The sequence below is a fragment of the Lathamus discolor genome, chromosome 7, assembly GCF_037157495.1.
Source record: "Lathamus discolor isolate bLatDis1 chromosome 7, bLatDis1.hap1, whole genome shotgun sequence".
Lineage (NCBI taxonomy): Eukaryota > Metazoa > Chordata > Aves > Psittaciformes > Psittacidae > Lathamus > Lathamus discolor.
Genome location: NC_088890.1, coordinates 18,600,748 through 18,613,216, shown reverse-complemented (window position 1 = coordinate 18,613,216; position 12,469 = coordinate 18,600,748). Strand labels below are relative to the sequence as shown.

At 48.2% G+C, this 12,469-nt stretch overlaps 1 protein-coding gene across 3 annotated transcripts in view; it reads left to right on the top strand.

The window, feature by feature from the left end:
- The window catches only part of CADPS (calcium dependent secretion activator), a 210,575-nt gene that overhangs the window by 195,225 nt on the left and 2,881 nt on the right, over positions 1 to 12,469 (top strand). For all 3 annotated transcript variants that reach the window (XM_065687841.1, XM_065687840.1, XM_065687842.1), the window contains one exon: positions 12,171 to 12,275. In XM_065687841.1, the coding sequence (XP_065543913.1) occupies positions 12,171 to 12,275 (105 nt within the window). The remainder of the gene's footprint in view (positions 1 to 12,170; positions 12,276 to 12,469) is intronic.

The window sequence follows — 12,469 nt, the reverse complement described above, 5'->3', positions numbered from 1 at the left end:
CTGGGGAAAACAATGCCATTGTGACGGCAAATATTTGCATATCTTCTAGGAAAGGATAAATTCTCTTTGTCCTGAGGCGGCACAACATGCCCCATCCTTCTGCAGCCTCTTTTCCTTGTCATGTACCCTCTCAGAGCTTCATGAGAGCAGGGAGAGTTGCTTAGCGCTAACACTGCTCCTCAGAGCCAGCCTTCATCCTTTTATACTCCCATACATGAGCTTCACATGGCAGCAAGCATGCACTCGGGCATGGCCTCCTGCCTTCCCCTTAGCAAGGCTTCTTTCCTCAAGTGCTCATTTAAGTAGGCTCCATTTAATTTATTTTAGGTAGAGTCTTAATAAAATAAGTCCTAGATCTGTCACTGGAATTTACATCCTCATGAGGGGGTTTTTTTCCCTCCTAAATGTCTTTATCGGAACAGCTTTTCGTGTTCCAGTAGACATTTGGTTGAAGACAGTTAATTTGATTTCTTTTCCAGAGGAGATTTTCCATTAATCATTCTAAGAAGGCAGACTGATTGCTCTGTTACGTTAAGGTCAGCACAGGCTTGCTAGCATCATCCACACAGTGCTTTTGAGCGTCAGAGATTTATGTTTTAGGGCCAGTGCTGAGTGCAAGATCATTTATTTCAGGGTAGATGTGAGTAGCCAAGGTAGGTTTGGGGGAAGAGGTGCCATCATGCTATGCAGCAGTGATCCTTGATCCAGAGTGAGCCTTTTTCCAAGCAGCCCCCCTGCTCCCTGGCCAGGAGCTGTCTGTGCACATTGTAATTGCGTACAAGTTAATAGTATGCTTTGAGCTGAAGGTGCCTTCAGCTAACAGGAGCTCCAGGCTTGTGGGTTGTCAGGAAGGAGAGCCTGAAGGTGCTGGTGTTCCCAATAAACCCCTTCCCACATGAGTGTGGGGTGCGAGGAGCGTGGGAAGGGCTGGGATGTCCAGGTGCACGCAGATGGGCCGAGCCCCCGCTGCCGGCGGCTTTGCTCCCTCCCTCGGGGCCGTGCAAAGGGCCTTTGCCCAAAGAGACTCAGGGTGGCACAGGGGTGAGCCAACGGCTCCTGCACGGACAATAACCAATTGTCTGATTTCCAGCAGCGCCTTCAATCCCTCTTTTCCTTTCCTCCCCCTGCAACCCAGCCCCACACAATCGCTGCCGCTGCCTGCGCCAGCCAGCGGTGCGTGCGAGATTAGCCGTCCCAGGTCACTTCATTCCTCTTGATCTGCAGCTCTTGCCTTTCCCGGTGCTCCTTTAAGCCTCGCCCTGGATGTATGATATCAGCATTCAAATATGCTTAGCAGGACTCAGGCAGGGAGTGTATTGTCTCCAGTGTGTAACCCCAGGAATGATCCCAGGGAAGCTTCTCCCTCCTGCGCTCAGGACCAAGATCCCTGGGCAGCCTGTAGCTACTGTCTTGGAATCTGGAGGCTATAAAGGAGCCAGCTAAAGTTTTCTGAGTCCTGCTTCATGACAGCTTTCAGTTCGATCTGATAACAAGTATAATTAAAGTATTCCGTAGCATGCATTACTGTATTGCATCTTATTGAGCAACTCTGCATCCAGTTATACTGTCGCTGCTTTGCACTAACAGGGTCCTGGAACCGGGACAGAAAAATAGCAGCACATTGTGTGGATATTGTGTTTTACAAAGCTGCTTTATATAGAAACTCAGATTTTAACATGTCAACTTCATTTCTTTTTTGAAAAGTGGAAATAAGCAGAGAATATTTTATATGTTAAAAAAAGTATTTGAGAATGAGCATCCACACAGCAGTGGTTTTGTGTGCGTGTGTGTGTGTGCGTGCCTTTACAGTTTTTTATGCAGAAGCTCTTTTATTTAATAAAACTGAGGTCTTCAAAATCCTGCAAGGCAATGGGTCTGGGGGGTTATTTGAGTTCTGAGGAAGTGCTGTGTGCTTTGCTGAGCTGTATCTTTGTGGGAGAGAGCTAACCTGCTGCTGTTCCCAAGGCCCCGTAAGAGCTCGGTCCTCCATGTGCAGGTACACGGGATGCCTCTGAAGGCAGGGTCTGCCAGCTCAGGATCTATCACCTGAAAGGCAGCATTTTATGCAGATTTATAGTGCAGTGCCTGAGGGTTGGGGCTGTCCTGCGTCAGAGAGGAAAGGAGGCACCACTTGAGACACCCAGCCTGCAAACCTGCAGGTTTAAGCAGGAGGTATCCCCGGTTTGAGGATGTTGCGAATGAGAAAGAAGTTAAAGGTGCTGCCAGGTCGAGTGTCAGCAGGCTTCCTTCACGGACCGCTGTGAGCGTTGGCTGCCGCATACCCCCTGCACACTGCTGTAGATAAATAGTTGTTTCCGTGCAGGTCGTCTTGGAGTTCTCTCTGCTGCCCTGACCAGCCTGTTGCCCTCCTCAAAGCATGCAGGTGGACTCTATTCAGAGATGGTCAGTGGACTGGTGTAGGTGTTTGTTCACAGCAAACCCCAGCGTGCTGAGACCAGGGTACCCCTGGTTATAGGAGGAGGTGAGCCAACATCGCGGTAGCTCTTTTGGTGAGGAGAGGAAGCTCAGGGAGTCCCTCCTGTGGCCCACCACTTCTGCCAGGGATGTGAGTTGCAGCTGCACAGAGCCCTGTAGGTGTAATTGATTTTGTGCAGCACTGAAAGCGGGCAGCGTTACGAGATGGTCGTCTTGGGCATGTTTATTTGCTGGGGACCTTGGCCCCATTGACATATGATGTTGATCTTCCTTTTCCTCCCTGGAAAGGGGTAAAAGTGGTTTGGGTTTACAGTGGAGAGCAATTTGCAAGATCTTGCGAAGCAGCAGGTTTTGGGGGGGCTGTTTGACAGCTCCCAGGAAGCGCTGTGCACTTTGCTGAGCTCAATCTACAGCAAAGGGGAGAGGGAAAATTTGCAGCGAGGAAGGTGCAGGATGCATTGTGCCCCTTTGGCAAGCAGGGAATTTGTGCAGTCCCACCAGCACATGGAAAACAAACCCTTAAGGAGTCCTGTGCCTCCCTCCCATCAACACCTGTGGCACCGACCCCATCAGGTCCAGCTTCAAGCCAATTAAGGGTGAAGCACCAGCCTGAGCACACCTTGTTGCTGAGATCCCCAAACAGTGGGTGATCACAGGTACCATATGTACTGCAAAGAGCGTGTGGCACTTCAGTGTGCCTGCATTTCGGCTTTCATTCTGAATTCCCTGTTTGAAGGCAGAGCTCTTGGGCGATTCAAAGTTATTTTGTGCTTTATTTTTGGGGAAGGGAAAGGAGGGGGTGGAAAAAGAAAGATAATGTAATTCGGTGATGCCATTTGCATCCTAGACAGATGATGAGGCGCTCTGGCTAGCAGCTTGACCCAATTAGCAATGCTGGGACCTGACTTTATTAAATAATAATACAAAGTATTTTAATATTGAGCCCCTGTGACTTTGTAACTTGCTTGTACAGCTACGTTGTCAATGTGAATGAAATCTCATAGATAAGGAATATGAAATAGACTAAAAGGCGTCCAGAAATCGCAGCACTGGGGTGAATGTTGCCGAACGCGCTGTGTGTACTTGCAGTGATTGCGTTATAGGGATACAAAAGAATTCCAGGGAAAAAAAAAACCATGCAGCTATTTATTTCAGTAATAGCTCAGTGTGAGTGTGACCTGGGCGACTCCAGATGGAGTCATGAGGGTTTGGGAGAATAAAGTTATTAATTTTATTTAAAAAAAAAGAAAAGAAAGAAAAAGAACCTGAGATGCTGGGGGATTTTTGTTAAATTGTTAGTGCTTTTCTTGAGCTCTAAAATTTAGTGTAGAGTTTAATAGAGAGGTTTAATTCGGAAAATGAGGGTCATGGTGCCCTTTGCCAGCACGGCTGATGCAGGATTTGCTCTTACAGGCAAGTTGCAAGCGTAGAGTCCGGAGTTTGGCAGAGTTCATGTATCCCAAACACTTCTGATGTGTTTCTGAGCATGCCAAGCCAAAGACCCTGCAAAGAAGTTAAATGAGCACAGTGTGGTCTGTTAGCAAAACTTAGCTTTATTTTTTGAGGGAGAAGATACTTTCCAAAGTGTGTGAATTTGGATGGGAATTACTTTTCAATAGCAAACCAAGGGCTGCCCGTAGCCTTCTGGGTGCATTGCTGTTGTGTGCTCTGTTAAAGCTACACTGAAAACCCTCCTTTTGATGTCAACTTTTGCATACCTAACGAGAGTAGACACACTTAAAGAATTATGTGCAGTAGAAAAGCTACCTAATGACCAGACACTTATTATCTGGTGTGTGGCAGCGTAGCAGGACGACAACTATTTATTTATCCTTTGCGGATAATGTTCTGTTATTTTCTAGGCTTTGGCAATAGCAAGGGAGCATCTGATATATACAATATTGGTGGGTATCCAATTGTCTGTGAACATCCCAAGTTTTGAAACACGGTTGTGAGAGAGGAATATAAGCTTAAGCTTGAAAGGCTAAAAAGCAGAAAGCCCCACACGTAAATGCTATTATGTACTTAATGAGGCAGGGTTTAAGAGAAAAAGAGAAAAAAATCAGCCACACAAGTTGGTTTTATCAAAGAAAATGTATAAATAACAACCAGTGATTCAAACCACCTCACAAAGGGAAAAGCGGGGACGGGAAGCTAGCACTTCACTTGTGGCATTCAGATAATAGTATTTACTACACTAATCTTTGGGGCTTAGCAATTGACAATCAATATATTATTATCAACAAGCGTTAAGGCAAACAAAAAGCTTCCATTTCTTTTTTTTAACCGCCTTCCCCTAAGTCCTTTACATTTAATTAAAACCGGACAGCTCTCCCTCCAGTCCAAATTAGAGTTAAAATCATATTAAATATTTGCTCTAGGGGGAAAACAAAAGTGTCCGTTTGTGCTACCCCGTTTGGCTGCTGCTTTTTTGTTTCTTCCCCCCCCACCACCTTTTTTTCCCTTACACACAGAGGGGGGAGACAAAAAAAAAAGCAGCTACCCAAAGTTAAAATAAAGTCTCCCTCCCTCCCTCCCCGTCTCCCAAGACTACTGTCTATAACATGTTGTTCCTTATAGAAAGTGGGATATGGTGGCATTTGCTTGATTAACTTGCTCGACAAAAGTGACAGCTGCTGTGGGTGCATGTAGCTAAGCTGCACAGCGCAGTTCCGCCTTTGTACATCTGTCAGCAAAAAAGGAGGAATAAAGAGTGAAAAGAGACAAATTGGTCCCAAAAGGCAATCCATTCAACTCAGGAGGTTTGCTCTATTCAAGCACTCGCTGGGAATCTCAAGTGCTAGGTAGCTTATTCAATTTCATTCATTCTTTAGAATGAGCCCACAAGTGTTTAATTTCTTATTCTGTTGAATAAAAAGGGGGAGCTTTCTTTTTATTTTTTTTTTCTCTTTTTATTGGAAGCTTTAATTGTAAGACTAGCTGATCAATGCCTGTGATATTAACTCATTGCTTATTTTCTGGTTAGCTGTGTGCTCTTAGCTCCTCCGCAGCCGCTAAACTTCATTTCTCTAATGTGGGCAATGTCACACCAGTGTCTCTGCTCCTGGAAAACCCATGAGCTCACATGGACACGATACTCGGTCCCCCGAGCATTGGCCCCTGCCAGGATTGGGGGAATGGGTGAAATCCTTGGCAGGTGTAAATCGAAAGAGTCCCTGGGTTATTATTGATGCCACCCGTGGCTGCAGCCGGGACACAGCTGAGCCAGATGCTCTTTGCCTGTGGGGCTGAGCCTGCTGCAGGTTTGTCCCTCTGCACTGGAGGAGGTTTTGTAGCTCCAAATGCTGAGCCTTTTGGATGGCTCTTCTGGTGCCCCAGCCAGCGGCAGAGCAAAAGGGAGCCCATACACAGGGCACCGTGGAGTGATACCTGGCACAGAGGATGCGTTTTGTTGAGGAGTGGGAAGAAAAGTTGAACACGTTGGATAGGCATTGCTGCAGGAGCAGGTCTCTGCTCGCCATCCAGCAAACGTATGCTTGCAGGGCAGAGATGTGCCTCTCCCTTCTTCATCATGTGGCAGAAGGTCTGTCCCCATCTCTTCATTGACACTGGGACCAGCCACTTGTGTGCCTGAGGGACCATAGCTCTTCGCCCACCATGTCTTCCTCTGGGGCCACTGCTATGTATCTTAACTCAAGAGCTTCAGACACTTGTGTCACCTGTGTCACCCTGTCCCTGAGCTTCTCCCACTTTCGCGTGGATCAGCCTGGGACACGGCACGTCTTCTCCTGCAGCAACACAAAATGCAGAACACAGCCAGGGACAAACATAGCCAGGACTCAGCTGTAGCAGCCAAGCCAAGACCTCACTGGTGGTTACTGGTAGCAGGGCAAGAAGCACACTTCATCCCCCCACCGCTCTCATCCACATCCAGCATCCCAGCTGAGCTGGCCTTCGGAGGCTCTCAGACTGGGTTCACGTATCCTGCAGTGAACATTCAGGCTTGCTGGGAACAGTTCTCTTTGTTTTGAAAGAAAAAAGTAGGACATTGCATTGGCCATGAGGCTCTTGCTTATTGCTTATTGCCTTTACCAAGCTTTTATAATTGCAATGTCTGCCTGGGATCACCAGTGAAAGAAACACTGAGGGAAGGTAGAGAGGATCACTACGGTGGCCACAAAAGATTGGAGGAACAAGAATGATCTGGATCTTTGGGTTGCAGGCCTGCAGCCACCTTCTTACGTACAAACGCAACTGCATGTGCATGCAGGGCATACCATGAGCAAGAGCACAGTCGCTTGGGCAGGCAAGCTTCACCCGGAGAGCTCCTGCTCCCATTCACCGGGCAAGTCTTCACACAGCACTGGCAGATGTGCTCATGGAGCTGGCCCCCAGGAAGCACAGTGCTGAGCTGCTGTGACTGCGTCCCTACCTTCCCTATGGAGACAGCACCTGCCAAAGGGAGGTGGCTGCGTGAATCCATGTGACAACGCCGAATTCCCAATTCGGGATGGGGATGGACATGGCTCTGTCGGCTGTCGTGTACTGTCAGCAGTTGTAAATCAGCACAGCCCCGCTGTGCTTTCACCAGCTGAGCTTGTGGCCCCTCGGATGGGGATGCAGACACCAGATACAAAATGTTGGTGATTTTTTTAACTCCTTTTTGGTTCTTTTTCCCAGCTGATCGAGTCGCTTTGAGAGAGGGGACTGTTGCCTCAGAGCAGTTCTGTTTTCCTTTGGGAAATAAGACTCACAGCCTTATTGCTCCCTCTGTTCCCTCCGCTGTGTCCGCTCTGGGATGCTGCACAGGCAGCCGCCTGACATCCCACCCCTCACCTTTGGAACACCTTGGATTCAAGGGTTCATTTCAAAGCTGCCTTTCAGCATTTCAAACCAAGTCCATGTCCCGGACAAAGGGAGGGAGCCAGCCGGCATCCGGAGCCTCCTTGTGCATGTGTGTCAGAGTTTTAAATAGATTTGCCCTGCTTGGATTGGTTCATGTTGGAAAGCAAGTACTGAAATGAGAGGTCATAGGGGAGAGTTACTATGGTAATTGAGTAGTATCACCAGTAGTTTTGCTCTTATGAGCATTAAAGCACGTAATAATAGACAAACAACAGTGGTTAAAGCAAGCAGGTAGGATTACTATGTTCTTTTGTCAGAAGTATATAATGTCTTGTAGTCAGTTTTAAAGACTTCTCAACCCCCAAATCCACCCAACAGTCACCTGCTGAGTAATTTTGTATGCCTAATCTCTAGCCCTTAACTACAAGCTTTCTGCTAATTTGAGGCAAATGGGTATTTTTGACACTAAATAGGGCAGTAAAGAATCCCTGACCTAGAAAAACTCCATTCCAAGGCACTGAGAGCAGAAAAATATTCTTTCAGCATCCTTGTGAGACCTTTGGAATGACATAAAATAGCTTTGACTAAACTGTGCTGCAGCTTTCGATTAATGGTTTGCAGAAACTTGCTGAACATCCCTACTACAACTTCCCCCATAAAACTTGTCACTTCAGATTGCCATCAGCCACCACAACAATAATCATTTCATGCCTATTGCTAATTGCAAGCACAGCTGAGGCTCAGCGGGGTGCTCTTGCACAGTCCCAGGCCTTTATACCAGCCTCAATCTGTTGTATGGCACTTGTTCACACACAAAAAAACTACCAGTAAAGGCAGAAAGAGGCAGAGTCACAGGTTCCTTGTAATCCCTCTGCTACCCTGCTGACAACCCAGCCCTATAAGCATTCCTGGTTTTGTCCCACTCTTTACAAAAGCTGAAGTGACCTTAAGCTACTAGTATGTAAGCTTTTGAATGAAGAATACAGCTCCTTCAGGTGCCTTAAGAAGCAGTGTTGCATCTGGCTTACAAGATTCTGTTTGCAGCACCCCTGGGGTGAGCTGTGGCTTCCTGTAACATGTAAAATATGAGTGTGAACTCAAGGTTCATGGCAAGGAACAGGAGGTCATGCTTCCATTCAGCGCACACCAGAGAAGACGGGGGTTTGCAGATGTTCCTGGCTATGTGTAATGACACCACCTCCCGCAAAGCGCAGGAACCCAGCACAGGGCTTGGGGTTTTTGATAAAATGTGCCACACTCGAGTGTGTTACTTGCAGATTTATTCATATCAATTTTTGCAATTTATGTATTCAGAGACAAACTTGCTATTTCAGCAACTTATTGATCATGCTTTTGCATTCAAAGGAAAAGGGCGGGGGAGAACAAGGAAGCTTGTTGCTCGAGCTCGTTGGGGTGTTGGATGGGCACCGTTGGCATGCTCCAGCTCTGTTGATGCTTGTCCAGGAGCAGCCCAGCCAGCCCTCAGCCCAGCTCATCTACCCAGGCTAGCACCTGGCAGTGAGGGTCACCGTGAAAGACAGAATGGGAACAGAAAAACTAACCTGAAAGAGGGATTAAATTCCTGGCTGTGTAAATATGGTATCTACTTGCTGTTACTGTGCTGTGCTAACACCCAAAGAGCCTCTGTATTTCCTCTGCTGTTAGCCAGGTCACACCGTGTAACAAACAGCAGGGGCTGTGGCATCCCTCTGTGGGAGCCCTGATCCCTTCCCTGCTGATGTCCCAGTGGGTGTGTGGCAGCCATCAGGATGCACCTTCCACAGCCATTCCTCACCCTGTGCCCCAGACTGGGTGTAAATTGTCCTTGGAGGGATGGATGGGTATGCCAGGTAGCATCAGTAACGTGTGTGTGCAGCAGTGCATTTTACGTGGAGTTGAGGTCCACGGGCTTGGGAGCATCTGCTTGCTCTTTATAGCCAGGTTGTAAAGGAGGAGTTCCGGTAAATGCATTTCTTAGTTACTTTGGTGTGCCCAGGCCACAGCACTGGGGCTGCAGGATGTGACTGAAATGTGTTGCAGCCCCATGGCAAGGCCCCAGTGTTCAGTACTCGGTCTGCGCCCTCATGGCACAGCCACCCCATAGAGCAAGGTCCCACCAGGACAGGGCCACGCTGCGCTCTTTTGTCTGAAATGATCACATTTCTGTTTTGGAGCATTTGGCTTTGTTGTTGTTTTTTTAATAATATAATCATATGCAAATGTTATCTTCTTTGGTAGGTTAGTCATGAATCAGAGGGCTTGTGTGTCTTATAGCACATCAACACTAGTGGTAGCTAAAGGGAACATTTAATTTATGGGCTAACTTATTTTTATGAATATGCAGGGCTTAAATTCAGCAGTTGGTGTGTGCTCTATGAAGTGACGTGACGGTTTTGTGTATCAAGATCAATGAATTAGACTTTGTCTTTTTCCCTCATAAAGCAGAAAGTCTTTGGAGTCAGTCGGCTTTGAGGAAGAGAGCTCCTTTCATTGCAGCTGAGCAATGTGCCTGGCTGAGCCCTCGTCAGCCGGGGTTCAAGAGGAGAGGGGTGTAATTCAGACTGGGATTCAGCTCGGAGGAGTTTGTGTCTCCCCAACTCTCTGCGTGTTGGAGTGTCTATAGAAACACAGGGAAATGTTTTGTTTTGCTTCATCTGAAGGTCTTGCAGCAGCGAAGTGACCCTGCTGATACCCTCCAGGCAGAGGTTATAGCTTGTTTTGGAGCCGTACAGCCACATAGGTGTGTGTGGCATGGGGCAAACAGAAATGGCAGGACCTCTTCTCATTCAGAGGTAACAGAAACACCCAGCAGATTGCTGTATGGAAGAGGCAGCAGTGGAAGGGAGATGGCGTGCGTGTCTAACATGCGATCACCTTGCTCCTCTATAGTTTGAGTTAAAGAAGTGGTGGAAAGAGGCGTTTGATGACCTGGGCATCCATGTGCCAGCGCAGCCCAGGGTCACAGCTAATGTCACCTGAGAGCGAGACCCATTTAAGCTGGTTGTGGGGAATTAACATTATAAACGTCAATGATTTCTCCCTGGTTTGGCCCCCGCTGCCTCCCTCACAATTCCACACTGATGTCAGGACCTCAGGTGGCAGCTCCGAGTACCAGAGCCTGACTTCTGTGATGCAGAAAGCTCCTGCATGCCTGTCTCAATTAGTTTCATCCGCGCTCCTAGCTCATGCCAAGTCTCTGTCCTACAAATGGAGGGCCTTGTGCACAAGTTGCGCAAGGTGTAAGCACTGAGCATGAGGTCACCGCGTGCCATTTCTTTGGTGTCTTTCCCTTTATTTCCTCCGTTTTATTAAGACCTGGTGTAGAAATAGAAGTACAAGAACATCTTCATTGAAGTGAGAGGAAAACCCTCCCCTGTGCAGAGAGACTGAGCTGTGTGCTCCGCATGGAGGGCAGCAGCTCCTGAGTGCTTGACCGTACAGTTCAACACCGTGTGCTGAGCCCACACTGTTGTGGTGCTGGGCTGGTTTAGCACGGACTCATTTGTGTGTTTTGGTGAGCCTTGTGCAAGCTCTTGGTCACTCCAGGACACCAGTGTCAGCTCAGGGTACTGGAGCCACATGTCCTGCAGTGCCATCAGCACACTGCTCACAGGCAGTTCACATGTTGAAGGGTGGAAGGAAACAAGTTCCTGGCCTCAGTTCAGCAATTACAGACTATTCAGTTGTCTCCATTCACCTGCAGCACTGGCAGCCTCAGAAATTAGAGGGAAGAAGGCATATTTCTGTGTCAGAGACCTCTACTCGAAGGTGCAGTGGAGGGAGGTAATAGTACGTGTGTTAGCCTGATGTAAGGGTTAGGCTAGCTGGGAGAGAGCTGCATTTCGGACTAACTCAATCAGGACTTATATAAACTGGTCCAGTAGTTCTTCCACCTTTAACTAGTTCTAGATCAATTGCAGCTGTAAGGTTTTAGCCTCATTTGGAGTAAAAGCTGCATTTCAGACTAACGCGGATGCTGCTCCATCAGAATTTACATGAAGTGGTCCAGCGTTCTGGGTACAGTGTATCTCCAGCTGGTTCTAGGTTAGTTGCAGCCGCTCTGCAGTGCAGGTTTTGATCTGTGTGTGTAAGAGCGTGCCTGTGCACGCAGAGGTGCAGCGGGTTCTTTCTGTATGCGCACCGCTTCGTCACCAACCGTTGTGCTGAGGTTTTGTGATCCTCCCCCCCGCTCCTCTCCTTGCTTCTCCTCCTCTCGAGGTCTCGCTGCTCGTCGGCGTGGCGTCAGACGTGCCACGGCAGCCCTGCGTGAGCGGGGCGCTGATCCGCAGCCCACCACAGGCATGCTGCACCGCGGGGCTGGCGGGCTGAGCCATACAGCTGCAAGCCTCTTTCACAGGCATTTCAGGCCCTGGAGGGGTCTCTGCGAGTTCAGCAGCTTGAAGCAAGCTCGGTTCTTTGCTGCTTTGCCATCCTTCGTAGCGGTGAGGGTGAAACCAAAGCATTTCCATGGGAAGGTTTAAACCAGCATCCTCACACCTTGGCTCACAGCAGCCTTCCCTCCGCTCGCCATCAGGCTCACACTGTGGCTGCTTATGTGGTTCCATTTCAAGATGGTAAGTAGCTCGAGTGTGGGTCTGACACACTTAAAAGCAGTACCGTGCCCTCAGTGGGGAGGGGAATGGGTTAAACACCACTGCCTGCAAGTCCTGTCAATGGCAAAATGAGGTTGCAAAAGCCTTCAGTGTTGCTGGTGGCTGTTACCCCTCATAATAAGTTTGTTGGTATTAAGACTGAAAAGCTTGTGCATGGAAATGCTGTGTAAAAGCAGGTGCCTGTCTGCCCCCCTAAGTCTGCCCTATCCCATGAGCAGTGCATTAACAAGAAGGTGGGTGCTGCCGGCACGCTGGGCTCAGGCACAAGCACACAGCCCTAGTGTGGTTGCTGGAGAAGTCCTGTCTCTCTTGCAGCAATGGTACACCAGCTCGATGAATGTTGTCTGCACCTGGCTGACAGACCGCATGGACCTGCAGCTTCACATCTACCAACTGAAAACTCTCATTAGGATAGTAAAGGTAATTAGCACAAGTGGTTTTAATGCATCTTGCTGTCAGAAGGAGTGTGTGTGTATGCCTGCATGTGTGCAGCATGGTCTCTTAGTAAACTATCACCATCAAACAAACAAAGCCATTCACTAAAGTTCTTCAAAATTAAGACACAATCATAGAATCATGTAATAGTTAGGGTTGGAAAGGACCTTAAGATACCT